We start from the raw sequence: 26,617 nt of genomic DNA, 5'->3' as shown, positions 1-26,617 counted from the left end.
CATGTCAGAGCTCTGCAATCTCTCACCATTTAGATAATATGCTTTTTTTTCATTCAACCTGCCAAAATAGACAACCTCACATTTTCCCACATTATATGCAATTTCAAACACCTTTGCCCACTCACCTATATATTTTTGTCACCTTATGCTCTCTTCACAACTTTCCTACCTATCTTTGAGTCGTCAGCAGTTAGAAACCATACATTCATCCAAGTCATTTATATAAATTGTAAATGGTTGAGGCCCTGGCACTGATGCCTGTGACACAGCACTCAGCGCATCCTGCAAAGCACAAAATGCCCCATTTTTTTATGCCGACTCTCTGTTTCCTTTTAGCTAGCCAATCTTTGATCTGTGTTACCCCTCAATCATGAGATTTATTTTCCACAACTACCTGTCAAATGTTGTTATCAAATGTCTTCTAAAAATTCAAGTACAGTACATCTGCCAGTTCCCCTTCATCCACAGTACCAGGTAATTCTTCAAAGACTTCTAATAAATTAGTTAAATATGAGTTTCCTTTCACAAAACTATGTTAACTCTGTTAATTTATCTAAGTGCCCTGCTATAACATCTTTAATGATGACTTCTAACATTTTCCCTGTGACATATAAAGCTAACTGGCCAAGAGTTTCCTGCTTTCTGTCTCCCTCAGTTTTTGAATAAAAGAGTTACATTAGGTATTTTGCAACTGAATGGCAACTTTCCCGAATATCGTGGACTCGATTCTCTGTTTCAGTGGCTAAGTGCCAGCTGAAGCGGAGAATTTGCGGGCGTTTTACGATGCCAAAATTGGCACCGAACCCTCACCGGTGAGGGACTAGCAGCTGCGCCGGGTGAAACCCCGGTCTCCCAAGCTGAAAACGGCCTGAGAATGGCCGGATCCCTGGCCGCGCATGCACACGGCGACTACCTGCAGCGGTTACGCCGTACAACATGGCGCCGGCCGTGCATCGCCCTGACCCACCAAATGCGACCCCACAGGCCACCCCCTTGGCCACCTCCCGCCAGTCCCTCCAGCCCTTGCGGAAGCCCTCCCGGCCAGCAGCACGGATCCTGGCCAAGTGTGGCGGCGCTGCGTTCCCGACCGCTTGGACCACACGTCAACCGTACGGTCGGGAACTTAGTACATCGGGGGCGGAGCGTCTCGGGAGGGCCTGCCGATGACTCGCCAACGCTGTTGCAACGGTGTGCAGTGCGTGACGCAATGAAGTTATTCTGGAGGGGTCGGAGACTCGAAAACCGGCATCAAATGTGCACAGTCCCCGGTTTGGTCATTGGAAGGGATTCTCTGCCCAATCACCGATTACGATATCAGTGTCAGGCAACAGAGAATCCCACCCAGTGAATTTTGGAAAATTAAAATCACGTATCAACTATCTTGATAGCTATTCCTTTTAAAACCCCAGGACCCGAAAACGTCCCAACCCACAGTCCAACAATTTGCTAATTATGACTTCCCTGCTGATTGTAATTCTTTTGAGTTTCTCTCTGCCTCCCATTTCCTGATTTACCTGGTTTAGCCATTTCTCAGATGTTACTTGCATCCTCTATAGTGAAGACCGATGCTAAATACCTGTTTAATTTATCTGCCATCTTCTTATTTTCCATTATTAACTCCACAGACACACTTTCAATAGGACCAACAATCATTTTGTTAACTCTTTTCTTTTTAAAATATCTGCAGAATCTCTTAATTTCTTTGTTTATATTTCTGGCTAACCTTCTTCCATACTCTAATTTTTCCCGCCTTGTTGATATTTTAGTCATTCTATGCTGTTTTTTAAATTCTATCCAATCTTCTGACTCACCAGCAATCTTTGCATAATTAAATGTTTTTAAAAACGTTTTATACAATCTTTAACTTTCTTTAGTTGACCATGGATAACCAGCGGGCCCTCCTCTTGGAATTTTACTTTTTTATTGGAATGTATCTATTCCGTGTATTCTGAAATATCTCTTTGGATGCCTGCCATTGTATCTCTGTTGATTTATCCCTTAAATTGAATACAATGCATATTTCCACTTAGTTTTGTATCATCCACAAACTTGGTCCCCATTAGGTCCTCACATCCAAGTCATTGCTATACTGTGAACAGTTGGGGCCCAATACTGATCTTTTCAATGCTCCACAAGCCACATCCTGCCAATGTGAGAATGACCCGTTTATTCCTACTCTCTGTTTTCTGCCTGTTCGCCAATTGTTAATCCATGTCTGCATATTCGTTCCTATCCCATGGATAACGATTGAAAGTTTCTGAACATTGAACATCATTAGAACGGAAATATGTGACTAAAGAAGTGAAGTTTCTTTTTGCAGGGGTTGTTGGAGAATGGGATGCTCAGAGGTTGAGGCAGTACCCACTGCATGTATTAAGGACAATTTGTGTAAATATTTGGAAAAGACTGGGATTAGTTTTGGGTTGGTTTTGCAAAGAATTGTACAGACATTGTGGGTCACATGACTTCTGTCTGTGTTGTAAACTTCCATTGTTCACAACTATCTCAGTTCACCACAATAGTTGCAATATTAGGATTTCTTATTTCCTTTATTTTTATATATTCTTTATGCTTCAATGAGTTTACCAACTACAATTTGCTTTTTCCTACTCAATACATTAAGTTATCTGTTAGTGAAGAATGGGGATGGGGTGGTATTGCTGCAGGAGGGTTCTGAAATACTGACTTCATGGGGTAACACTTCTGTGCTCACCATACGCGCAAATCGTCACAGGAAGGACGGAATGTTTGACGGATTACTTCAAGGTCCATTGACCTCAGGTGGGAAATTATGGTCTTGGGGTGAGCACGAGCGGAAAATCCCATGCCCTGTGGGAGAGTTCTAGGACATAATTGGAAGATTTAGCTAGAGGAGCTGTACACAATACAGTAGGCAGATTTCAGGCTGTTGTAAACTTTCGACCCTGACATAGCATTTCAAAGATGAGTCGTTTTAATTGCTTCTGTCAATATTAGTTTTGAATGTTGAGATGTCCATTAATATTTCATTTCATCCAACAGTCAATTTGTCAATATTATGGAGCTGTCAATGTTGGAGAAATATGAGGATTGAGAGTTAGAATGCGTAAATGGGACAGATTATAAATCTATAAAAACAAATTGAGATGTATTCATTTTTCTGATGCATTTTGCACATGTCAAAAGAGTGTTGCTTTTTTAATGAAAAATGGTGATTATCACTGTCAATAATGGCATTTATCATACACCACCATTTCTTTCTGCATTGTTTTTACAAGGATTTCAGTGAACACAGAAGAGTGAAGCATGTACAGTGTGTGCAATTTAATGGGGAAAAACAATTGAAAAACTAGCCTCAGTAATGGTGACCATGAAATCATTGTCAATTGTCATTAAAAACCCATCTGGTTCACTCGTGTCCTTTAAGGAAGAAAATCTGCCGTCTTTACCTGGTCTGGCCTACATGTGACTCCAGACCACAGCAATGTGGCTGACTCTACACTGCCCTCTGAAATGATGTGGCACGCCATTCAGTTCGAGGGCAATCAGGGATGGGCAACAAATGCTGGCCTTGCCAGTGATGTCCATATCCCAAACAAATAACAATGATTCAGTGGGCGAGGTTCTCTGGCCTCCCTGTGGCGTGTTTCTCAGCGGTAGAGGGTAGCCCCCCCATTGCCCGGCGGTGGGATATTCTGGCCCCACCATTGTCAATCCACCCCACACCACCGGGAAACCCATAGTAGGGGTGGGCCGCTGTCAGGGCCTGAAGAACCCGCCTGCGGAAACATCCCAAAGACCTCGCCCAGTATATGGTTTGTGGTGTGCGGTCAGAATATTGCCAAACCTTATACTTTGCAACATATACAAGACACCCAAGGTGTTATTGATTCGCGGATCTTCTGCGAGATTCTGCGGGATACCCCTCTGGCCGGCTGCTGGATCGGAGGATCCCGCTGCTGGCGGGGGCACGCCGCACCGCACCGGTAAACCGGGCTGGCGGGACGGAGAATCCCCCTCCTTTTATTTTCTATCCCTTTCAAGATTCAGTATTTTTGCATAATTAATGTGAATTCATGACACTGCAGAAATTCAGCTGGTTTCAACTTTTTAACTATATATGCTCCTTTCGCAGATTCAGGTTCAACTGAAATACAACATGATGGTATAAAATCACTCTTAAATAGGTTTGTTAAAACAAAACAGATGCCATTATAAAGCATAGGCTCAATTCTTGACATCCTAATGCATTTATGATTTGGTCCTAGTTCCTGAGTAGCTATAACAGTCCACAAGTGCTGTTGTTAAAACCAATGACAGGTCTTAATTGGATTATTTGAGCTGCTTTTACTGAAGTTTGTTTTCAAAGAGAATTATATAACTAGTAAAATGTGAACATAAATACGGCAGCTTTGAAATTTAGAACATATAGGATCAATAAACATTTTGGGCTTTAAAGCGTCACAAAATCCAGTCTCAACTGCAGCATAGGCAATGCGTAGGCTCCGAAAATCAAAGGAAATAACAGCAGCCCAAGAGTGTTCACATCATTAAGCAATCAATCACTCCTATTTAATTCATTCAAACATGTTTGTACAAAACAAAATCGTCGAAGGTTCCCTATCAGCATTAATTGTGAGTGAAAGGTGAATTTCCTGTGTTTTAACAAGTGCTCTGTCACTAAAAAACAGTATGAATTTTGGTCGCCGGCAGTTCACAGTTGCCTGGACAATCTCCAGCATTGTCGAATAGTTCTGATTAAATTAAACAACGTGAAAAGGAAGTACATGTTAAAAAGGTCATTTTAACTTATTTATGATATGAAGATTGTTACATTCATTCACAACTATACCAGTGACATTTAATTCAGTCACATGTTCGCTCATTTCAATACAAATGTGATTTATTCGGTCAGGAATTTACCTTTATTAAAAATTTGTTCTTGGGATGGGGTCGTCAGTGACTGGGCCAGCATTTGTTGCCCATCCCTAATTAGCCTTGAACTGGCTGGCTTGCTAGGCCATTTCGGTGTGGGACAGTTAAGAGTCAACCACATCACAGTGTGGGTCTGGAGTCACACGTAGGCCAGACTGGGTAAGGACGGCAGATTCCTTCCCTGAAGGACATTAGTGAACCAGATGGGTCTTTACGACACTCGGCAATGGTTGCATGGCCATCATTAGACTTTTAACTCCAGATTTTTTTTTAAATTCAAATTTCACCATCTGCCATGGGATGAGAATTACCGTGGGTGCCTGGATTACTAGCCCAGTGATAATACCACTACACCACTGTCTCGCTATTTCTAGAGGAATAAACAGCATCAAATTAGATGTCCATTAGATCACATTAGCCAGTGCAGTATAAGTGAATTAATGGCAATATGATGCTGACAATCTGAGTACAATTATAATGCCCTCATGCATCACTGTTAGGTGGGTGAAGACAGTCTCCCGGCCAAGTGCTCATATTCACACAGCGTGCTGATTAAAACTTTCTGTCAGTAAAATTTCTAACTATGATTGAAACGATAGTCAAGACCTTCCAAACATTAGAAATTGGAAGGCAGTACAGAATGCTGCTCAAGTCTTTTTGAATTTAAGAAAACAGATTAAAAACCACTAGCTCCTAATTAACTGACTCAACATGATTGACCTGAATAATTACATAGTTATGCTGCATACATGTGCAGAGGGAATAGATTCTCTGCTAGCAATACATGTTTATATTAAGTCAATGGTTACACAGAACATGTGCGGGGCAAAATATTACATCGTATTGATAGGATGCTGTTGTTCTGCCAAATTGTATTATATAGAAAGGTAAAATATCAAAGTTAAAATTTCTCCCATAGGTAATTCTTACCTGGGTACTCATTCTTGTCTATGTCTGAGCCTCCTTGTAAGGTAAAGCCAAATCCAGGAGGCATGGAATCAGAGGGCCACAAGCCATCCAGGACCTGTGATGGCTTGGAAATTAACCCAGTGCTGTGACCATTGTAAATCAGCACCTTGCCTCTCCTGTCTTCACCCCCAAAAGGTACACCAATTGCAATATCTACATGAACAAAATAAATAAAACAGGATAATCATTAAAAAAGCATCTCTCTTTAAAAAGGACATTTAACATCAGGGGAGGGATTCTCCGACCCCCGCCGGCTGCCGAATTCTCCGGCGCTGGGGATTTGACAGGGGCGTGAATCACGCCGCGCCGGCTGCCGGTAGTGGACCCCCGGCAAATCTCCGGCCCACGATGGGCCGAGTGGCCGTCCGTATTTTTGCCAGCCCCACCGGCGTAAATTAGAATAGGCCCTTACCGGCGAGACCTGGCGATGCGGGCGGCCTCCGGGGTCCTCGGGGTGAGGGGGGGGGGGCGCTGGGGGATCTGGCCACCGGATGTGCCCCCACAGTGGCCTGGCCCGTGATCAGAACCCACCAATCTGCGGGCGGGCCTGTGCCCTGGGGTCACTCTATTCCTCCACATCGGCCGCTGTGGTCCTCCGCCATGGCCGATGCGGAGACGAACCCTCCCGCGCATGCGCTGGGATGACGCCAGCACACACTGGTGCTCCCGCGCATGTGCCAACTTGCGCGGCTGGCGGAGGCCCTTCAGCGCCAGTTGGCGTGGTGCCAAGCCTCATTCCCGCCGGCCGGCGCGGCGCAAACCACTCCGGGGCTGGCCTAGCCCCTGAAAGTGCGCCGCAGTAGTTCACGCCACTCCTTCCCGCCGGAGTTGCGTGCCCTGCCAATTACGGCAGAATCCTGCCCCAGATAACCAAAGAATATTCACACATGACTCATTGGCGCAGTGTGCGAGAATCATGGGTTTGAGCCAGATAGTATATACAGGAGGTGAGGGAAGTGGGGCTGGTCAAGGCGAGGGATTTGTATTTGGAGGAAAGGTTCGCCAATCTGGAGGAGCTAAGGGATAGGGTAGAGTTGCCGAAGGTAGAGACTTTGTGCGAAAGGTCTGGAGGGGGTTCCCTAGGTTGCAGAGATACGTCCTGCTGGAGCGACTGCAGCTTCCGGATATGGAAGGGGAGGGAAGAATTGGGGATATATTCAAATGGCTGGGGGAGCAGGGAGGTGAGCGGGTGGTGAAGATCAAGGAGAAATGGGATGCGGAGTTGGGAGGGGAGATCATTGGAGAGTATGGAATAAGGCACTGCGAATGGTAAACGGAACCTCTTCTTGTGCAAGGATGATCCTATATAGTTTAAAGTGATGCACAGGGTGCATATGACTCGGGCGAGAATGAGTGGGTTCTTTCAGGGGGTAGCAGATGAGTGTGAGAGGTGTGGGTGGGGGCCAGCAAATCACGTGCACATGTTTTGGAGTTGCGAAAATTGGGAAGATTCTTGGCGGGAGTGACGAGGTCTTAGCCAGGATAGTGGAGGAGGAGGTTGACCCGGACCCTTTGGTGGCGATATTTGTGGTTTCAGAGAAGCCGGAGCTCATGGAGAGGAGGAAGGACGATGTCATGGCCTTCGCCTCTCTGATTGTACGGCGGCGAATTTTGCTGGAGTCGGCATCGCCACCGGGCATAGCGGCTTGGTTGGGTGACCTGTACGATTTTCTGAGGCTGGAGAAGATAAAGTATGAGTTAAGGGGCTCAGCAGGGGAGTTTGCGAAAAGGTGGGGGATGTTTGTGACCGCGTTTGAGTAGCTGTTCATCGCAGGGGGAGTGGCGATGGGGTGGGGAGGGAAGGGGGGTGAGCGTGAAAAAGAGGAAAAAAATCTGTACAGACTATTTGGTTGATTGTTGGGGAGTACGTTTCCCGGGGTGTTTATTTGCTGTAACCTGCTTTGATGCATGTTTGTAATAAAATCCATTAAAAAAATAACGACTCATGGGTGCATTGAGGTGCTGTCAGCAGCATGATATAGGTTAACACAATATTAATACTGTGAGAAAAACAAGTACTAATTATATTTCCACTATGGTCCACTGTAATTCACAAACATCTTTTCTGGCTGGAATTTAATTAATTAATTAATTGTTGTAACCAGTTTTGGTCCTCCTACTTCAAGAAAGATTTATTGGAGGTGGTTCAGAAAAGGTTCACTGGGATGATCCCTGGTATGGAGGGATTGTCCTTCAAGCAAATGTTAGACAGGTTGGACCTACCCCTCGAGACTATAATTACCTTTGCGGCCCTGGAGGATCCCTTCGACTGACTCACATTTTTCCAGAACCTATTGTATCCATATCCATTTGTAAATTTCTTATTTCCTCATTACAACTTGCTTTCCGACCTACTTTACTGTCATCTGCAAATTTGGCTTTGGGACATTCTATCCCTGCATCAAAGTCAATGATATAGATTGTAAATAGTAGGTCTTGAGGACCGAACCCTGTGGCACGCTACTAGTTACAGCTTGCCAACCAGAAAAAGACCCGTTTATCCCCACTCTCTGCTTTCTGTTGCTTAGCCAATCCTCTATCTAAGCTAATATATTAATTCCAATCCCGTGGGATCTTACCTTTTGTGCGGCATCTTATCAAATGCCTTCTGGAAGTCAAGATACACTAGATCTACACGACCCCCATTATCTGCTTTGCTTGTTACATCTTCGATGAACTCTAGAGAAATAGTCAAACACGATTTACCCTTCATAAAACCATACTGACTCTGATGGATTGCATTTTGACTTTCCAAATACCCCGTATAACTTTCTTAATGATGGATTCCAACAATTTCCAAACTAACTGATCTATAGTTTCCTACTTTCTGCCTTTCTTCCTTTTTGAAAGGGGCATTACATTAGCCTTTTTTCCAATCCACTGGAACCTTTCTGGAATCCAGGGAATTTTGGAATATTATAAACAATGCTTCCACTATCTCTGCTACCACTTCCTTTGAGACCTTAGGATGTAGGCCATCAGGCCCTGTGGATTTGTCTGCCTTTAATCCCAATAGTTTGGTCAGTACGTTTTCCCTAGTGATAGCGATTGTTTTAAGTTCCTCCTTCTCAACAACCTCTACATTACCTGTTACTACTGGGGTGGTACTAATGTTTTCCATCATGGAAAGTGAGGCAAAACATTGACTCTTACCAACTTTTACAGATGCACCATAGAAAGCATCCTATCTGGCTACTTCATAGCCTGGTATGGCACCTGCTCAGCCGAAGACCATAAGAAACTAGAGAGAGTCATGAACACTGCTCAGTCCATCACACAAACCTGCCTCCCATCCATTGACTCTGTCTACACCTCCTGCTGCCTTGGGAAAGCAGGCAGCATAATCAAAAACCCCTCCCACCCAGATTAATCACTCTTCCAACTTCTTCCATCGGGCAGGAGATACAAAAGTCTGACAGCACGCACTAACAGATTCAAAAACAGCTTCTTCTCTGCTGTTACCAGACTCCTAACCAACCCACTTATGGACAGATCTGATCTCTTCACACACAGAATCATGGGGCAGCACGGTGGCACAGTGGTTAGCACAGTTGCTTCACAGCTCCAGGGTCCCAGGTTCGATTCCCAGCTTGGGTCACTGTGCGGAGTCTGCACGTTCTCCCTGTGTCTGCATGGGTTTCCTCCAGGTCCTCCAATTTCCTCCCACAATCCAAAGATGTGCAGGTTGGGTGGATTGGCCATGATAAATTGCCCTCAGTGTCCAAAAAGGTTAGGTGGCGTTACTGGGTTACGGGGATAGGGTGGAGGTGTGGACTTAAGTGGGGTGCTCTTCCCAAGGGCCGATGCAGACTCGATGGGCCGAATGGCCTCCTTCTGCACTGCAGATTTTATGATTCTAAACAACCATCTTATGGATTGACCTGATCTCTTCACACGCCTTCTACTGAGTAGTACTACACTCCTGTATGCTTCACCCGATGCCTGTGTCTAAGTATTTACATTGTGTATTTCAGGTTTGCCCTATACATTTTCTTTTCATGTACAGAATGATCTGTCTGAGCTGTAAGCAGAATAATACTTTACATTGTACCTCGGTACACGTGACAATAAACAAATCCAATCCAATTTAGTTTCTCTGCATTTCTGTGTTCCTCCTCATTAACTCCCCAGTCTCACCCTCTAAAGGCCTAATGTTGACTTTAGCTACTCTCTTCCTTTTACTCTGTAACACCAGCTGCATTACAATACAAGTATACAGGGCGCGATTCTCCCAAAACGGGAGAAATCGTAAGGCTGGCGTCAAACCCAGGCGGGTTTGACGCCAGCGCGCCCCTTCCCGACCGGGAACCGATTCTGGTCCCCGGTCGGTGCTAGCAGCCCGACGCCGTTAAGCCCGCTTGCCGGAGTTAGCGCCGGCTGACGCGTCATGCGCGGATGACGTCATCGCGTATTTGCGCGAAACCCGCGCATGCGCGGGCCGGGATGCCCCTCAGCCGTCCCACGAATGGATACTGCGGGGCGGCGGAAGGAGAAATAGTGCGCGGGCATCGGGCCCGCTGCCCGCGATCGGTGGGCACCGATCGCGGGCCCATGGCACCCTTGGCACGGCCGTGGTACTGCTGTGCCAATCGGTGCCATGGTTATAAAAAGCGAGTTGTTCCCGCCGTTTTTACGAACGGCCAGACCAGGTGTGTTTGCCGTTCGTAAAAACAGCGTAAAGGGCTGGGACTTCGGCCCATCTATCAGCTGTGAATCGCTGCCGGCCGTAAAACAACGGCGGCAGCGATTCGTGTCGGGAGTTGGGCGGGGGGGGGGGGGGAGAATAGCGGGATGGCGGGAAAAATGTCGGGAAGGCCCTCCCGCTATTCTCCGACCTGTCGTGGGGTGCGGAGAATCGCGCCCACAATCTTTGACAGAGTCATCCCTTCACTCTCCACAGATACTGTCAGACCTGCTGAGATTGTCCAACATTTTCAGTTTTTGTTACACAATCTGCACTTGTTTAGGGTGATATCAGTTTAACAGGAGATCATATTTAAAAAAATGGCAATTAATAGAAAGTGTGTGAGGTCAGTTCAAGAATTGGAGCTTTGGTTCTCAGTGTGTGCTGTATCGTTTTGCAGGGGTCCGGAGCAGAATGAAGGAGTGAGGCACTATATAAATATATGGGGGTACCAAAGCTGGTTTTGGCTTTGCTCTCCAAATTACTGACATCAAAAAATGTTTTAAGATCAAAATAACAACTAATATGAAAAGGATGCACCAATTTCCAAAAGTTAGGAGTAGCTGCATTGTAAATTGAGACTCAGGATTTGTGGCCGAAATACTGTTGGTTCTTACATTCACCTTCTGGCCAGGGAAAATGATATTTAGTACACGCCTGTTTGCACACATGCACAGAGATCCACTTGCCAGCATCCAAATACAGGTTGGATTGGAACCAAAAAAAAAATCAACAGCTGGTTATTTGAAAATATTGTTTCACATTGGCTTCAGTTATACTGTAGTTAGTATGAAGTCAAATGATTATAAGATTGCCTCCTCAAGGTCACCAAACACCGCCTGTCGAAACGCAATTTATCTGACAGTACAACTTTCATTGAAACAAAGCCAAAGTTATTTATAGTCATGCAAACTGTGTTCTACAACTGTCTGATAAAACCTGTCACTCTCCCAGTTTTATGCTTTGTATTTCCCCGTGCTTGTTCATTCTCCTGATCATTTGGTTTTTTTAAATATTCCTACACATCTCTGATTGTTTAAATAGTTTTTGGTTGACTTTTTAAAATTCATTCATGGGACATGGCATCACTGGCCTGGGGTAGCATTTATTGCTCATCCCTTTTTGTGAAACACACAGATTGTATGTGATTCCATGCACAAATTCAATTATCATAGAATCCCGACAGTGCAGAAGACCATTCAGCCCATCGATGTCTGCACCAACCCTTCGAAAGAGCACTCTACCGATGTTCACTCCCCATCCACCCCGCCCTATCTCCTTCATCCCATAACCTATCCTGCACATTCTTGCACTCCAAGGGGAAATTTATCATGGCCAATCCACCTAACCTGCACATCTTTGGACTGTGCGAGGAAACCCAGCGGAGCACCCAGAGGAAACCCATGCAGACACGGGGAGAACATACAAACTCCACACAGACAGTGACCCAAGGCCGGAATTGAATCCGGGTCCCTGGCGCTATGAGGCAGCAGGGCTAACCACTGTGCCACCTTGCCACCCCTTTTTTTTCAGTGTGCTAGACAGCTGGTTTGTAATGCAGAACAAGGCCAACAGCGTGGGTTCAATTCCACTACCGGCTGAGGTTATTCATGAAGGCCTCGCCTTCTCAACCTTGCCCCTCACCTGAGGTGTGCTGATCCTCAGGTTAAATCACCATCAAAGGGGGAAACACCTATGGTCATCTGGGACTATGGCGACTTGATCGTACCTTTTTTTAAAAACATTTTATCCATCCTTAAAGTTACAAAGCCAATGTGCATCTCATTATAGAAAGCTGCTGCAAACTTGACCAACTTGACCCGTGGGGGGCATCGGTAGCATAGTGGTTAGCACAGTTGCTTCACAGCTCCAGGGTCCCAGGTTCGATTCCCGGCTTGGGTCACTGTCTGTGCGGAGTTTGCACTTTCTCCCCGTGTCTGTGTGGGTTTCCTCCGGGTGTTCCGGTTTCCTCCCACAGTCCAAAAATGTGCAGGTTAGGTGGATTGGCCATGCTAAATTGCCCTCAGTGTCCAAAAAGGTTGGGTTGTGTGGGGTTACTGGGTTACAGGGATAGGGAGTGGCTTGGGTAGGGTGCTCTTTCCAAGGGCTGGTGCAGCCTCGATGGGCCGAATAGCCTCCTTCTGCATTGTAAATTCTATGATCAGGAACATCAACAGGTTGGTCCGATACATGAGCTTTCTTTAACGGAGCTGCCCTAAGATGCATTTCCCATAATATGCTTCTCTAGACTGACTAGAGAGGAAAGTGTGAAATCTCCATGAGGCTCAACCTGGAAAGCTGACATATATGATATTACAGATCTATATTAGTTTCCCCAACTTCTTCTTCATGAAGATATCACAGAGATTATTTGTTCACCTAATATGGTTGGAATATTCTCGCTGTTCTCGCCGATGGGGTCTACAGGTTCTGCTGATGGCAAACCACCACCGTAGGTTTCCCGGCAGTGGGGGATATATAGAATGGGAAGTCCCATTGACAGTGGCATGATCAGAAGATCCCAGGGTGGCACGGTGGCACAATGGTTAGCCCTGCTGCCTCACAGTGCCAAGGACCTGGGTTCAAATCTGACCTTGGGTGACTGTGTGGAGTTTGCACATTCTCCCCATAAGGGGCTGGTTTAGCACATTGGGCTAAATTACTGGCTTTTAAAGCAGACCAAGGCAGGCCAGCAGCACGGTTCAATTTCCGTACCAGCCTCCCCGAACAGGCGCCGGAATGTGGCGACTAGAGGCTTTTCACAGTAACTTCATTGAAGCCTACTCGTGAGAATAAGCGATTTTCATTTCATTCATTTTTCCATGTCAGTGTGGATTTCCTTCGGGTGCTCCAGTTTCCTCCCACAGTCCAAAGATGAGCAGGTTAGGTGGATTGGCTGTGTTAAATTGCCCCTTAGTGTCCAAAGGTTAGGTGTGGCTCTGGGGATAAGACTGGGGAGTGGACCTGTGTAGGGTGTTCTTTCAGAGGGTCAGTGCAGACCCAATGGGAAAAATGGTCTCCTTCTGCATTGCAGGGATTCTATAATCCTATGATTCACCGCCTGCCAATGGCGGGCAAGTCGGCCACGGAAAAAAAACACGGGACCGCGTGGACAATCCTGCCTTATATAATCAGATATTCAGGAAAAACTGGGTGCTTTTCAGTACTGTAAGTACTTATGACTGTCGTAACACACCATTATATCCATCTTGATTTAAATCTGCCAAAGGTGCTACTGCACTGCCAAATCTTCCAAATACTTCAGTTCCGAGTAGTCTCTGGGCATCCTTGAAAAGGAACTCTTCCTCCTGCAGGTACAGATAAACCAGCCCAACTTCCTTCAACTTTCCGTCAGACTCCCGGTCCATGAAAAGTGGAGCGCCGACGAGCACATCATCCAATCTGTGAAGCATATGATTTCAAACATGAAAAATCAGGGATTAGGAAAAGAGGTGCTCCTGATGTTGGTCAAGTTTGCAGTAGTTTTCTATAATTTAATTTGCGCATGGAATTTTCCGCCTTTAAATATGCCTTTGGTATGAGCAGGAATCGCAATTACATTATGGCTACAAAAAGAATGCATTCAAAACATTAAGTTGGATTTCAGTGGGCTGGAAGTAGCTATTTACCCATTTTGCACTTTAATCTAAATTTAAGGACTGCATTATTATGGTATATTTTTATTGCCAAAATCATAATTACAGTTTTTGCAGTCTCTGGAGAGAACCTCTAAATTAAGAAAAAAATATAGTTAAGTAGATTTCTCTAATTTTATATATAGAATTAGAAAATCACATTTTTACAATGGTTATATCTTTTTTTGGAAGCTATAAAAGACAGCTTCCAAAGGTTTAAACTATTGAAGTAAATTGTTCATTTGAAAGGCTTTGGCATAAATTCTCTGACAAAATAAATGTTTATAAATACATAAATGGAAGTTCATGGGCGGCCTGTGCCACAGTGGTTAGCACTGGGACTGCCGCGCTGAGGACCCGGGTTCGAATCCCAGCCCTGGGTCACTGTCCGTGTGGAGTTTGCACATTCTCCCTGTGTCTGCGTGGGTTTCACCCCCACAACCCAAAGATGTGCTGGTTAGGTGGATTGGCCACGCTAAATTGCCCCTTAATTGGAAAAGAAAAATAATTGGGTACTCTAAATTTTATTAAAAAAGGGAAGCTCATGTTTGGCCCAAGGTCCCAATAGCACATTGTGGAAGTGGAAGTTGGATTTTCTTTTACAAGTTGTCTGTACTCATTGTTGGTATTCTTAGTTCAATCCCACTGTGCCAATTTCCTGATCAGAGGGTCAGACGCCATCCTGCTCTCAAGCCTCTCATAACAAGAATTATCAGGGAAGAGGCAATATGACTGGGGCGTGGCCTGATAGCCTGAGGAAGGTGAGGTACCAAGTGTTAACCTTGACACTTCCTCCTTGAAAATCTAGCTGGCATTTTGAAACTCAAGTGGGAATTGAGTGTGTGCCTGTTTCCTGTACCCTCCCCGTTATAAACAGGCAACAGGCAGGCTGAACTGTGTATTTTTGTTTCATCGCTGAATATAGCTGCAGCCCTAAGGACTGTTATTGAAGACAGAAACAAATGGAATTGTGCAGGGTACAAAAGCTCAACGACATACTGTCGCTGTGTCAAGCTCCTGGAACTCCCCGGCTAACAGCACTGTGGGTGTACTACATCACATGGATTGCAGTTGTTCATGAATGTGACCCACCCACCACCTTCTCAAGGACAATTGGAGATGGAGAATAAATGCTCACAGTGATGCCCACACTCCATGGAAGAATGAAAAAAAATAAAACAAGAAATGTACACTTAAACAGGTTGAGTTAAAGAACAAACAGTAATTTGCATTTATATGGTGCCTTTAACCATATAAAGAACCATGGGCATAAAGAAATAGCCCATGGTACTTCACAACAACTGCAAGAGAACCACTTGTTGACACAGAATAGAAGGGAGGTGGAGGGTGAGATGGTGCTGCCTGAAAGCTTGGTTAAATCATTTTAAAGATTGAGAAAAATATACAGATGTTCTAATGAGCAGACGAAGCTCTGCCACAAATGATGAGGCAAAGGGTTTGAAGAAAGAGAATAGTGTGTTTGGGTGTGGATTAAGGGTGTAGAATATTGCAGAGGTATGGTGGGAAAGGCCATAATAGAATTAATTCATTAATAAGGTTCACTGAAAGATTATTAACATAAATTAAATCACACAGGAGTAGAAGTATCTTTGTGACTTCAGTTGGTAATTGGTTGAGTGGTAGAAGACAGAAAGTTGGGAAAAAGACGACATTCTCTGATGGGCAGAATTTAGCAAGTGGGGTTGCCCGCGGACGTCAGGTTTTCAGGTGTATTAGTTACGGGGATAACAGAATAGTGACTTGTATGTTCAAGTTTATAGATGACACTAATTTAAGAGATATTGTAAATTGTGTTGATCTGAGCAGGACATTACAGAGGCTAGGTGTGCTGGATTATACACTGTACGCAGGCTCTCTGCACCTGACGTAAATGTCAGGGGTCAGCCCACCTTCGCTTGGCCATCATAGTGCCCGTGAATGAAGGACTCCCCCAACCGCGCCACCCTGCCACTTCCTCAAGAGGCCCCAGGCAAAACTGATAGGCTTTGCTGGGTACCCTTCCCAATGATGGGTTTCCCACCTGCTGCTCGTTGAACACCACTTACAGGCCTCGATTGGCCTAAGAATGGGAAGACCATAAGACCATAAGACATAAGACATAGGAGTGGAAGTAAGGCCATTCGGCCCATCGAGTCCACTCCGCCATTCAATCATGGCTGATGGGCATTTCAACTCCACCTACCAGCATTCTCCCCGTAGCCCTTAATTCCTCACGACATCAAGATAAGACCATAAGACATAGGAGTGGAAGTAAGGCCATTCGGCCCATCGAGTAAGGCCATTCGGCCCATCATTTTAATGTGAAGGTCACCCTTCCTGTATAGAGTTTGATCAGGAGAAGTCAGCAAATAGTCAGGATACTGACCCTGCACCCCGCCAATCAAATGGCCCAATGCATCAACCCCCAAGCCTGACTTAGGACTCGCCTCAGGGGAGGGGGATTTAAATTCCAACTCATGATTCAATGTTAATCTCTAATTTTCCTGCAGTATGCATTAAGGTATAAGGCTCACCCATCATTGTTTATATCAGAGACAGCCACGGTATATCCGAAGTAGGAAGCCATCTGTGGATTTTAAAAATGGGAAACAAATTACTGAAGCCTTGCATCCAAAGTAATCATCTTATTATAATATGTTAGGTGGCAGCTCCACACTGATGGCTCCAGCCTAATGAAGGCAACATCTTAAATTTTTCCCCCACACATCATAAAAGCTGCTCAACAACTTCAAGAGATCCATCAAGGTAATGGGCAATTTCACCGAGGGACTGCTCTTTGTGGATGATGTACCCTTGAAGTACATTCTCAACATCCAAACAATTACTACTGATCCTCAACAACTGTGAAGAGCTGCCATCACGCAAGACAAAACAGTAATACATGGCATTGGGTATTCCACCTTTCGGCTGTGGTGATGTTGATGCATTATATCACCTTTCATCCTCAGCATTAACTAATTGTCAATTAATTCAGTTATTTGGAAGTGTGATATTCTTATGAATTAGAAAACACAAGCAAAGTAATCAGAATTGGCATGTGGTTGTCTAGATTCATGTGCATGGTGTCAACTCAACGTCATTTAGTTGTATATCTGCTGAGCTCAAACATGATACAGGCACGGTGTGAGGGAATTTGAGAAATTCACCATGTACCACTGAGATTGATATAATGCATCAACATCAACACAGCCGTTCTGCTAACAGCCGGTACAATCAATATGATGGTTGGGGTTTTATGGCCCTGACACCAGCAGGCATCGTCGCAGGTGGGTCAGGAAAATTCAGAGATCTGAGCCGCTCACGACAATGCCCACCAGTGTCAAGACTGGAAAATCCTAGCCAATATTTATAAGTGCACATTTTTCAAAATTCATCCACACAATTTAGATGGCCAGTGCTCTGGAGCAGCTTTACAAGCTCACTGTGCCTTTGGTGGATCATGTGGAAGGCTTTCTCAATGTTCAGAATCTCCTTACCTTTGACTCAGAGCACAAGGCACTGGATAGATATGATGACATATTGCACCGCATTCTGTTACATCTCCCTTTTGAAAGCAAAAATGTGTTTGCAAAGTTGAAGAGAAATAAAGGACATAACTACAGCCAGGCAACGTTCACACATCAGCTGAATCCAGTGGACATGCCAGAGTAACTTCTGGTCATCATCAACATGATAGAAAGAACCTCAGTGTTTATAACTGAGTAAAACACTGCTGTTTAACTGCCGTCTCCTCTCAAATGGTTTTGGTTTCCAAGATAAATGACTCTACATTGTGCTATTGGGTCAAGGATTCAGTTTATATTTCACCATTTTTGCTGCTAATAGCATTACTGAAACTTCCAAAATAATTGAAAAGACCATTATTTTGTGAGAAAACAGCTGCTTTGCTCAGCTGGCAAGAGGGAAAAAGTTTCAATGTTTCCTGGAAATGCGGAGATATAATGATACCTTACCTGTTCACCAGTAAAATTCAAGATGAAAGTCATATCTGTTGCATTTATGATGGCAACCTGTTAAAAAGAAATATGGTTACATTGGTCTTCATTTCTGACAACACTATCATGCGACTATGAAATGTATTTTTTTCCAATTAAGAGGCAATTTAGCGTGGCCAATCCACCTCCCCAGCCCATCTCTGGTTGTGGGGGTGAGACCCATGTGGACACAGGGAGAATGTGCAAACTCCACACAGACAGGACTATGAAATGTTAATGATGTGTTCCATCAATTCTAAAAGTGTCCAGTCTATTGCGGAGGTCAACTCACTGCCCTCAGCATGCTGTGTTACTGGCTGCTTGCAACCCATAATCACACTACAGAGGTATGTTGCAGAGCAAAAACTAGACAACCTTCCTCCAGAGATTGAGACAGATAGCTTGGGACTGAACTTGTCTATCTTTAAGTAGCTAGTTCAAAATAGTATAGGTGAAGCTCATGAAGGAAGATGCTCACCTCCTCCTCCTTAGGCAGCACCTTTCAAACCTATAACCGTTACCATCTGGAAGGACAAGGGCAGCAGATACCTGGGAACACCACAACCTACAATTTCCCCTCCAAGTCACTCACCATCCTGACTTGGCAATATATCGCCATCCCTTCACTATTGCTGGGTCAAAATCCTGGAACTCCCTTTCTAATAGAACAGTGGGTGTTCCTACAACACATGGACTGCAGTGGTTCAGGAAGGCTGCAGACCACTTTAGTATTCGGGCATTATTTTAATGTGACCTCAGAGCTGCGGGCATCAAAAGGTTGTTCCGTTGCTGCTTGCCTCTTGTGCCAACATGAGAAATCAGATTTCTCCTATCTTGAACCAGTTGGCAGGTTGGGCTTAAATGATGGGAGGCAATCCTGGAGGAGTTTGAACATCGGCATGGAATCAGGGAGATTTTCGCCTGTCCCTTCTGACTCCTAAAAATAAAAGAGCAAAGTGACACAGGACATCTTTAAGGGCACGGATTATGACCGGACTTCTCCGCCGTTCACGCCGGCGGGATTCTTTGCAGTGAATGGAGTTTTGCCTGAGCGCCAATGTTCTTGCTGGCAGCGGTAGCGGGGTGAACCCGGATCGGAGAATACCAGCCTTTGTCATTCAGAGCTACAAATGGGCAGAGCCTGCCTCAAATTCCAATTTGTGCACTTAAAAAGCTGCTGCCTAAAACAGGCAGGAATGCTGTTCCAACATTTATTTGGTAAGATATGAACAGTGCACCAACCCGTTTTAAGGGCAAAAGTTAAAAATCACCTCAATTTTCTCCTGCGTTTTCTCTGAAGAAAGTAGTGACAGTACTGTTATTGTGCAAAACCCAACAATAAAAGAGAAAGTGATACGCACAATTTTAAAACTGCTTATTCAGCATTGGAGGAGAAAGGGAGAGATGTGAACAATGAAAATTAATTTGGACCAACACTGAACAAAAGAATATTATTACGTACATATCCAAAAGCCTGAGCGCCCCTTGGAATTCCAGCAACAAGTTCTAGTCAAAGAAAAAAGATGTGAAAGCTGAGTTGGAAAATGTAGTTTCATTTGGTTCGTTATCAAAAAAAACTCTGCATGTTAAGGAACAGGAAATGGCTAATAAATACATAATGAGCGAAAACATGCTTTCGGTGATCAATTAAGTTACTTACCTTGTTGGGAGTCTCCTGTGAATTCCCCCACGGCAACTGAATATCCTGTTAAGAAAATAAATTACCAACATATGGTCAAATTGTAATAATTACTGCATCAAAAGCACATTTTTCGTAAGGCAACATCAATGTCCCAAAATTGCTGAGAGGGTGTAATCCTGACAGCTACATGAGGGGCGATTTTCAGCCTGTTAGGCGTCAACGGGAACGGCGACACAGGCGCAACATATGGTGAGAATCAGGAACTGTCATGGCATAATGAGGATCCATCCAATACCATTATTGGGACTACCCCCCCTCTGAATATTCATCGCATGCCAGCATGACGGCACGCCGGTGCGATTTAGAGCAGCTGTATGAAGATGAGAAACTGCTGGCCTCACCTCTAAAGGAAATATCGGAGGTGGGCACTCAGGTTCCCAGTACCCTCCAGGGTGTCAATTGCAGAGGGAGCACAGGAGAGAGGACGTGGTAGGCCCAAATAGGTTCAACTCAGGACTCGGTGGGGTTGGGGGGGGGGTTCAATCTTGGCATCTCTGGGGAGAGGGGTTGCTCGTCAGCCTTGGCGGTCTTTCATGAATGTGAGCCTCGAGGTTTAAAGGGATCTGGCAGCTGGTATGCAAGCATTGCTTCCAGTGTCCTCCCTGCTGGGCTTGTGGTGATATCACTGCTGAGGGATTGCCGTTCCAGAGTAGTAGCTGGAAAGTGGGTCGGAGCAGATGAATCCATAGCATCAGCACTGGAGATGACTGCAAAGTCACTGGGTGGGTTCCTGTGAAATGCCAGGCAGCATGGGCAGTGTTGGGGACTCTGACAAGGGGAGGAGATAAGTGCAATCAGAATGAATGCCCACACTCAGGCTGCACTTTGAAACCAGAGTGCATGGCATATCTGGATGTTCAAGGCCCAGACGGGTTATGGAGGCCAGGTGTCAGAGATCAATGCCTTGGTTGCTGGCTGTTCAAGTTGGAAGGTGGGTTTAATCCGCAGTCCACGAGAGCTGGGGGAATGACGGTGCCATCTAAGGATGAGGTTAAATGCAAATTATAGTCTTCACATGCAGAAGGTGTGCCTTGCCTGCCACAAGGGAAAGCCAGTTGCCTAATCAGGTCCCTGACCTTTCCATGATGAGTCAATTGTGCCAATTTAGTCAGCATTGCAATGCACGAGTGTGCCACTGATTAGCACCCAATTGTTAACACTTTGGCCTTTTGGCTAAGATCAAGCTTCAGATGAAGCCATAGGTAGGGTGCAATGCTTTTTCTTGTCAGGTTGGATCTTATAAATCTCTCTTGCGGAGACGATTAATTTTTATATTAGTGTCACAAGTATGCTTACATTAACACTACAATTAAGTTACTGTGAATACCCCCTAGTCGCCACACTACGGTGCTTGTTCAGGTACACTGAAAGAGAATTTAGAATGTCCAATTCAACTAACAAGCACGTCTTTTAGGACTTGTGGGAGGAAACCGGAGCACCCGGAGGAAACCCACAGACACGGGGAAGATGTGCAGACTCCGCACAGACAGTGACCCAAGACGGGATTCGAACTCTGGTCCCTGGATCTGTGAAGTAATAACTGTGCTACTGCATTTGATTCAATTTGAATTGATTTTTGGAGAACGCAATGAGATGAATTAAGGGCTTGCCTGTCCACTCTGCGCATTAGCTTTGTAACTTAAAGCATAGAAGCATAGCCCCCAAGCATTGAAACCCAAGGCTAAAACTTGCATCTCCATGACAGAGAGGTTTTACAGATGTGGCCCCCAATACAAGGCATTACGGTGAAGCCGCTGATCAATCACTCTGTTCAGGAGATGAACCCTACCCTGTGAGGTTAGAACACAGGTCCATTGAAAACTTTCAACTGCCCTCATTCTTCACCCTTTGGAGGGTGGGGGTGTGGAGGGGTGCGTAAGCCGACTGCTGAGGGTCGAAGCGATTCATTCAGGTGGAGTTGAGAGAAGAAACTTTGGGGAAAGTGGCTATTGTGTGATGAGGAGGAAGTGAGGCTCATTGGAAAGATGTTCACATTGGGGGATGCGCATGGGTGGATGTCCCAGACCATGAGATGACTGAGGGTCAAGTCATTGTCAGGACTCTTCATCACTCACTTTGATGTCCTCTTCATTTCAGTTTTTGATTCTGAAGAATCATGGAGCCAGTCTTGTTGGCAATTCTTTTGATTGCTATCGAGCAGCAGCAGTGACATCAACATGCTACTGCACATGGCCAGGACCAGCGCCCTGCAGTGGAGGGGGAGGCAAGGCTATTGATCTTCAGAGAGCAGGGCTACAGATAGTGAAGCTTCAGAGGAGACACTACCGGCCTTTAGTATACCGCCATAGAATTTCCCACCTCCAGATATTAGAGGTTCAGTGCGGGCAAAGACTTTGTCTGTCCCAGGGGGAGTGGACAGCCTTTGCCAGATGATGCAAGAGATGGCACCACATGGTCTGGGAGGTCACTCATTGCTATGGCGCTCAAAGTCAATGCTACTCTGAACTTATATGCCAGTGGTTTGTTTCATGGCTGCATGAGTGACCTGTGCGGTATCTTCAAGTCATCCACATGCACGTGGACAAGGGAGGTCACAAATGTGCAATTGGCACGGCCCACATGCTCATTGCTATGGCACACTGGGCTGGTGCGCGGTCAATTCTAGCCTAATTTGCCCTGGAATCATAACACGGGTGAAATTAGATTTTATTTAAATACCCAAGGTCCTTGGGTAAGCCCAATAAACTACAGTCACCAGGTTTTTGAATTTAACACAAGTAACCTTCAATGTATCTCACGTCCTCCAAACTAAAGATATGGCTATGGGTACCTGCATGGGTTCCAGATTTGCCTGTCGCTTTATTGGGTATGTGGAACATTCCCAGTTCCAGTCCAACTCAGGTCCCCTCCCACAACTCTTTTAACGGTACATTGGCGACTGTTTTGATGCTGATTCATGTTCCCCTCTTGACCTGGAAAAATGTATTAATTTTGCTTCCAATTTCCACCCCTCTATCACCTTCACATGGTCCATCTACAAAACTTCCCTTCCTTCCTTGACCTCTCTATCTCCATTTCTGGGGATAGGCTGTCCACTAGTGTCGATTACAAGTGCACCGACTCCCACAGCTACCTCAACTACAGCTCTTCACACCCCACATCCTATAAGGACTCCATCCCATTCTCCCAGTTCCTTTGTCTCCATTGCATCTGTTCCGATGATGCCACTTTGCAAAACGGTACTCCTGATGTGTCCTCATTCTTCCTTCATCATGGTTTCCCACCCACTCTAGTCAACAGGGTTCTCCACTGTGTCTGACCGATCTCCCACATCTCTACTCTCACCCTTCCACCCCTCTCAGAGCCAGGATAGGGTCCCCCTTGTCCTTACTTTTCACCCTACCAGCCTCCGCATTCAAAGAATTATCCTTCACCAGTTCTGCCAAATCCAGCATGATACCACCGCCAAACACATCTTCCCTTCACTCCCGCTGTCAGAATTCTGCAGGGACCTTTTCCTCCGGGATAGTCTGGTCCACTGCTCCATCAACCCCAACACTTTACCCTCTTCCCACCACACCTTCCCATGCAATCGCAGAAGGTGTACAATCTGCCCCTTCACCTCCTCCCTGCTCATTATCCAAACACCTGAACACTCTTTTCAGGTAAAGCAGCACTTCACATGCATCTCCTTCAGTCTGGCCTATTGCATTTGCTGCTCCCAGTACATTGGAGAGACTAAATACAGAAAGGGTGACCACTTTGCAGACCAGCTTTGGTTACTCCTCAAGCAGGACCCAGACCTTCCTGTCTTTCCACTTCAACTCACCATTGTAAGGATCTGCCTGTTAATCCCAGTCTGTCTCTTGTTTTTTTCTTTTCATTTCCATTATTCTGCTATTTCAATTTCTGTACCTGGACAATTAATAGGACCTATGCCTATAAGATGGACTTCAACTTTAATTTTAAAAACGAAATCTACAGCAGCATGTGCTGTTTAGACTGACATCAGTGATGACTGATCTTGATAGACTTGGCTGTCTGGCCAATGGGCTTTTTACATTGCCAAGTTCTTAGCTGATAATCTATGCTGATTGGTGCTGTCTGTTCCAGAATGTTCTGCCAAGGGCAGGAAGGTTTTATCTGTTTGTTGGTTCCAGTTTGATCAAGAGGTTGGAGGGCCACAGCCCTAATTGTTCTCTCTTACCTATGGACTCTAAAGTTCAAAGTAAAGACCTTTCTCTCTCTACAACCAGATTGAACTGCAGGAAATTCAGTCCAGCCATCAGTTGCAGTCCAGGCCAGGTGTTTAAAAAACCCTTTGAACCTTTCTGTTCTTATCTCCGACAAGCTGTTGGTCCCTCTGGTGGAGTGGGACATAGATAAGAATCACACAGGCCTGAGACTGTTCTTTTGTGTGAAGTCCCAGGTTAATAAAAATGAAAATGACTCCCCAGAGGAAAGCCTACAGCCTGCGAGTTCTGAGTGAATGTAGCTGCCAGAAGATCATTGTTAGCAATCCAACTGGTGGTTTTAAACAGACAACGTCCGTGCAGGATAGACGTCCACAACAACTTCAATATCAGCAACAAGGTCACTCATCTCTCTTTTCCAATTTTAATCCTTATCATTTTGCCCCTTTCCCTTCTTCTGTGCATCTGTCTTGTGTTTGTTTGGGTACAGGATGGTAAAAGGGGAGAGCAGTAGATTACGCATGTCTTATCTCTATTTTTGTTATAAATAAACAGTTGTGTTTCACTTACAATTCTGGTGCCTGTAAGTCATTGGAGCAGTCAATGGCCAAAGATCTCAGAAACCGCAGCTTTGACAAAAAGTCAACCAGACTCAAAACGCTAAAAGTTAAAAGTTCCCTTCTCTCTCCACAGATGCTGTCACAGCTGCAGAGATTGTCCAGTATTTTCTTTTATTGTTTCACATTCCAGCAGTCATTTGCTTTTAACCTTTTATTATGGAACATATTATAATTAAACTGCCAGAAAATGTAACTGACAATCTAATACCCCTTTCCCAACCCCCATTCCTAACTACTCCCACTCTCTACAGTCTACCCATACACACACAAACAACGCAAACAACTGAGGAGAAAGAGTGGCTGAAAGGTAAAGTAAATATTAATAAAATAAAAGGATAAAGGATCTTTGATTCACTGGGATTACTTCTAGTTAATGTTTTCCTGGAGTTCAGCCTTTCATTTTGGTATTTCTTCCTTCTAGGCTTGAGATGGTTTTCTCTGGCAAGGTTGTCCACTCGCTCTGTGGATCCAGGATAATTTTAAGTTTACAGCAAATGGTGTGCCAGGTTTTAGAACAATAAACCAGTCATTTCCTTCAGCAAGCGAGAGAGAGAGAGAGAGAGATTGTTTCTTCTCCTTCCAAGGTCTATAAACATCTGCACAGTTTTCTCAGAAAGCATCGCGCAGGAACCAACCACTGGCTGTTGTCAGGCAGAACACTGCCCTGGCCGACCCATCGGTTGCCAGTTTGCCAATCAAATCGCCTTCCCCCAAAATTAGCTCCTAAGATTCACTCGGTGCTGAAGAGTCTGGCCTCTCCTTCTCAAACATAAAACCTGGGAACACAATGTCCTGACAAGCAGGTTGCTCCAGTTTGAGTATTCTCCTTCCAGGTACATCCTGATTATGAGTCCACTGACCAATAAAAAGAAAAGAAAAGGAAAAAACAGGAAGGACTCATCATGGGATCATAGAATTTACAGTGCAGAAGCAGACCATTCAGCCCATCGAATCTGCATGGGCCCTTGGAAAGTGCACCGTACTTAAACCCATGCTTCCACCCTATCCTCATAATCCAGTAACCCACCTAACCTTTTGGACACTGAAGGGCAATTTATCATGGTCAATCCACCTAACCTGCATGTCTTTGGACTGTGGGAGGAAACCGGAGCACCCAGATGGAAACCCATGCAGACACGGGGAGAACGTGCAAACTGAGGCCGGAATTGAACCCGGGTCCCTGGTGCTGTGAGGCAGCAGTGCTAATCATTGTGCCATCGTGCTACCCATACAACATTAACTTGTACCCGGACCAAGCTAGCCAGGGTTATAGGCTTTGTTCGCATAGCAGGTATCCTCCCAATGCAGGGTGTTATCGACTGCAGCCACGCGGCTCGGCACTTCCCCTGACAGCATGGGGCGCCATTGGCGAACTACAGTCCCTCAGTGTTGTTCTCGTCTGTGACCATGCAATGGTGCCCGTGATCATGCAGGTGCCCGTTTCCCAGGAAGCATCCGTGATAGTTACATCTTGGGCCACTGGCAGATTCCAGCCATTTTTGAAAGAGAGCAGCAGCTGGAGGGATGGCTCCTTGGGGACAAAAGTTGCCTCCTCAGTAGGTCCCTGATGCCACCAGTGTGGAGGCCACAAACACCCACTAAGGCTCGCTAGAACAATGCTCATGCGTCAACATGCATGCTGGTCGAGCAGGTGATTGGCCTGCTCAAGATGTGGTTTCAGTGCCCGGACTAGTTAGTCGGGTGGAAACCCTCCAATAGAGCCCCAGAGGGTGTCCCGCACCCCTGTGGTGTACTGCGCTCTGCACAAACTGGCCCTTTTAATATTAGACCGTGCTCCCATGCCCACATGTCTGTTTTTGGCCTGCTACAATGTTCCAGTGAAGCTCAACGCAAACTGGAGGAACAACATCTCATCTTCCGGTTTGGCACGCTACAGCCTTCCGGCCTGAACATCGAATTCGACAACTTCAGATGATCAGCTCT

General features: G+C 45.4%; 1 protein-coding gene across 1 annotated transcript in view; it reads right to left on the bottom strand.

The window, feature by feature from the left end:
* Positions 1–26,617, bottom strand: part of itga8 (integrin, alpha 8) — a 253,980-nt gene that overhangs the window by 163,461 nt on the left and 63,902 nt on the right. The window contains exons 8-13 of the mRNA XM_038797951.1: positions 19,858–19,902; positions 19,660–19,703; positions 18,177–18,233; positions 16,737–16,789; positions 13,764–13,969; positions 5,845–6,036 (exon numbers count right to left, since the gene is read on the bottom strand). Coding sequence (XP_038653879.1) covers positions 5,845–6,036; positions 13,764–13,969; positions 16,737–16,789; positions 18,177–18,233; positions 19,660–19,703; positions 19,858–19,902 — 597 coding nt within the window. The remainder of the gene's footprint in view (positions 1–5,844; positions 6,037–13,763; positions 13,970–16,736; positions 16,790–18,176; positions 18,234–19,659; positions 19,704–19,857; positions 19,903–26,617) is intronic.

This window comes from Scyliorhinus canicula, chromosome 5 (genome assembly GCF_902713615.1).
Source record: "Scyliorhinus canicula chromosome 5, sScyCan1.1, whole genome shotgun sequence".
Lineage (NCBI taxonomy): Eukaryota > Metazoa > Chordata > Chondrichthyes > Carcharhiniformes > Scyliorhinidae > Scyliorhinus > Scyliorhinus canicula.
The sequence above is the reverse complement of the archived record's forward strand: the minus strand, read 5'-3'. Positions and strand labels throughout refer to the sequence as shown.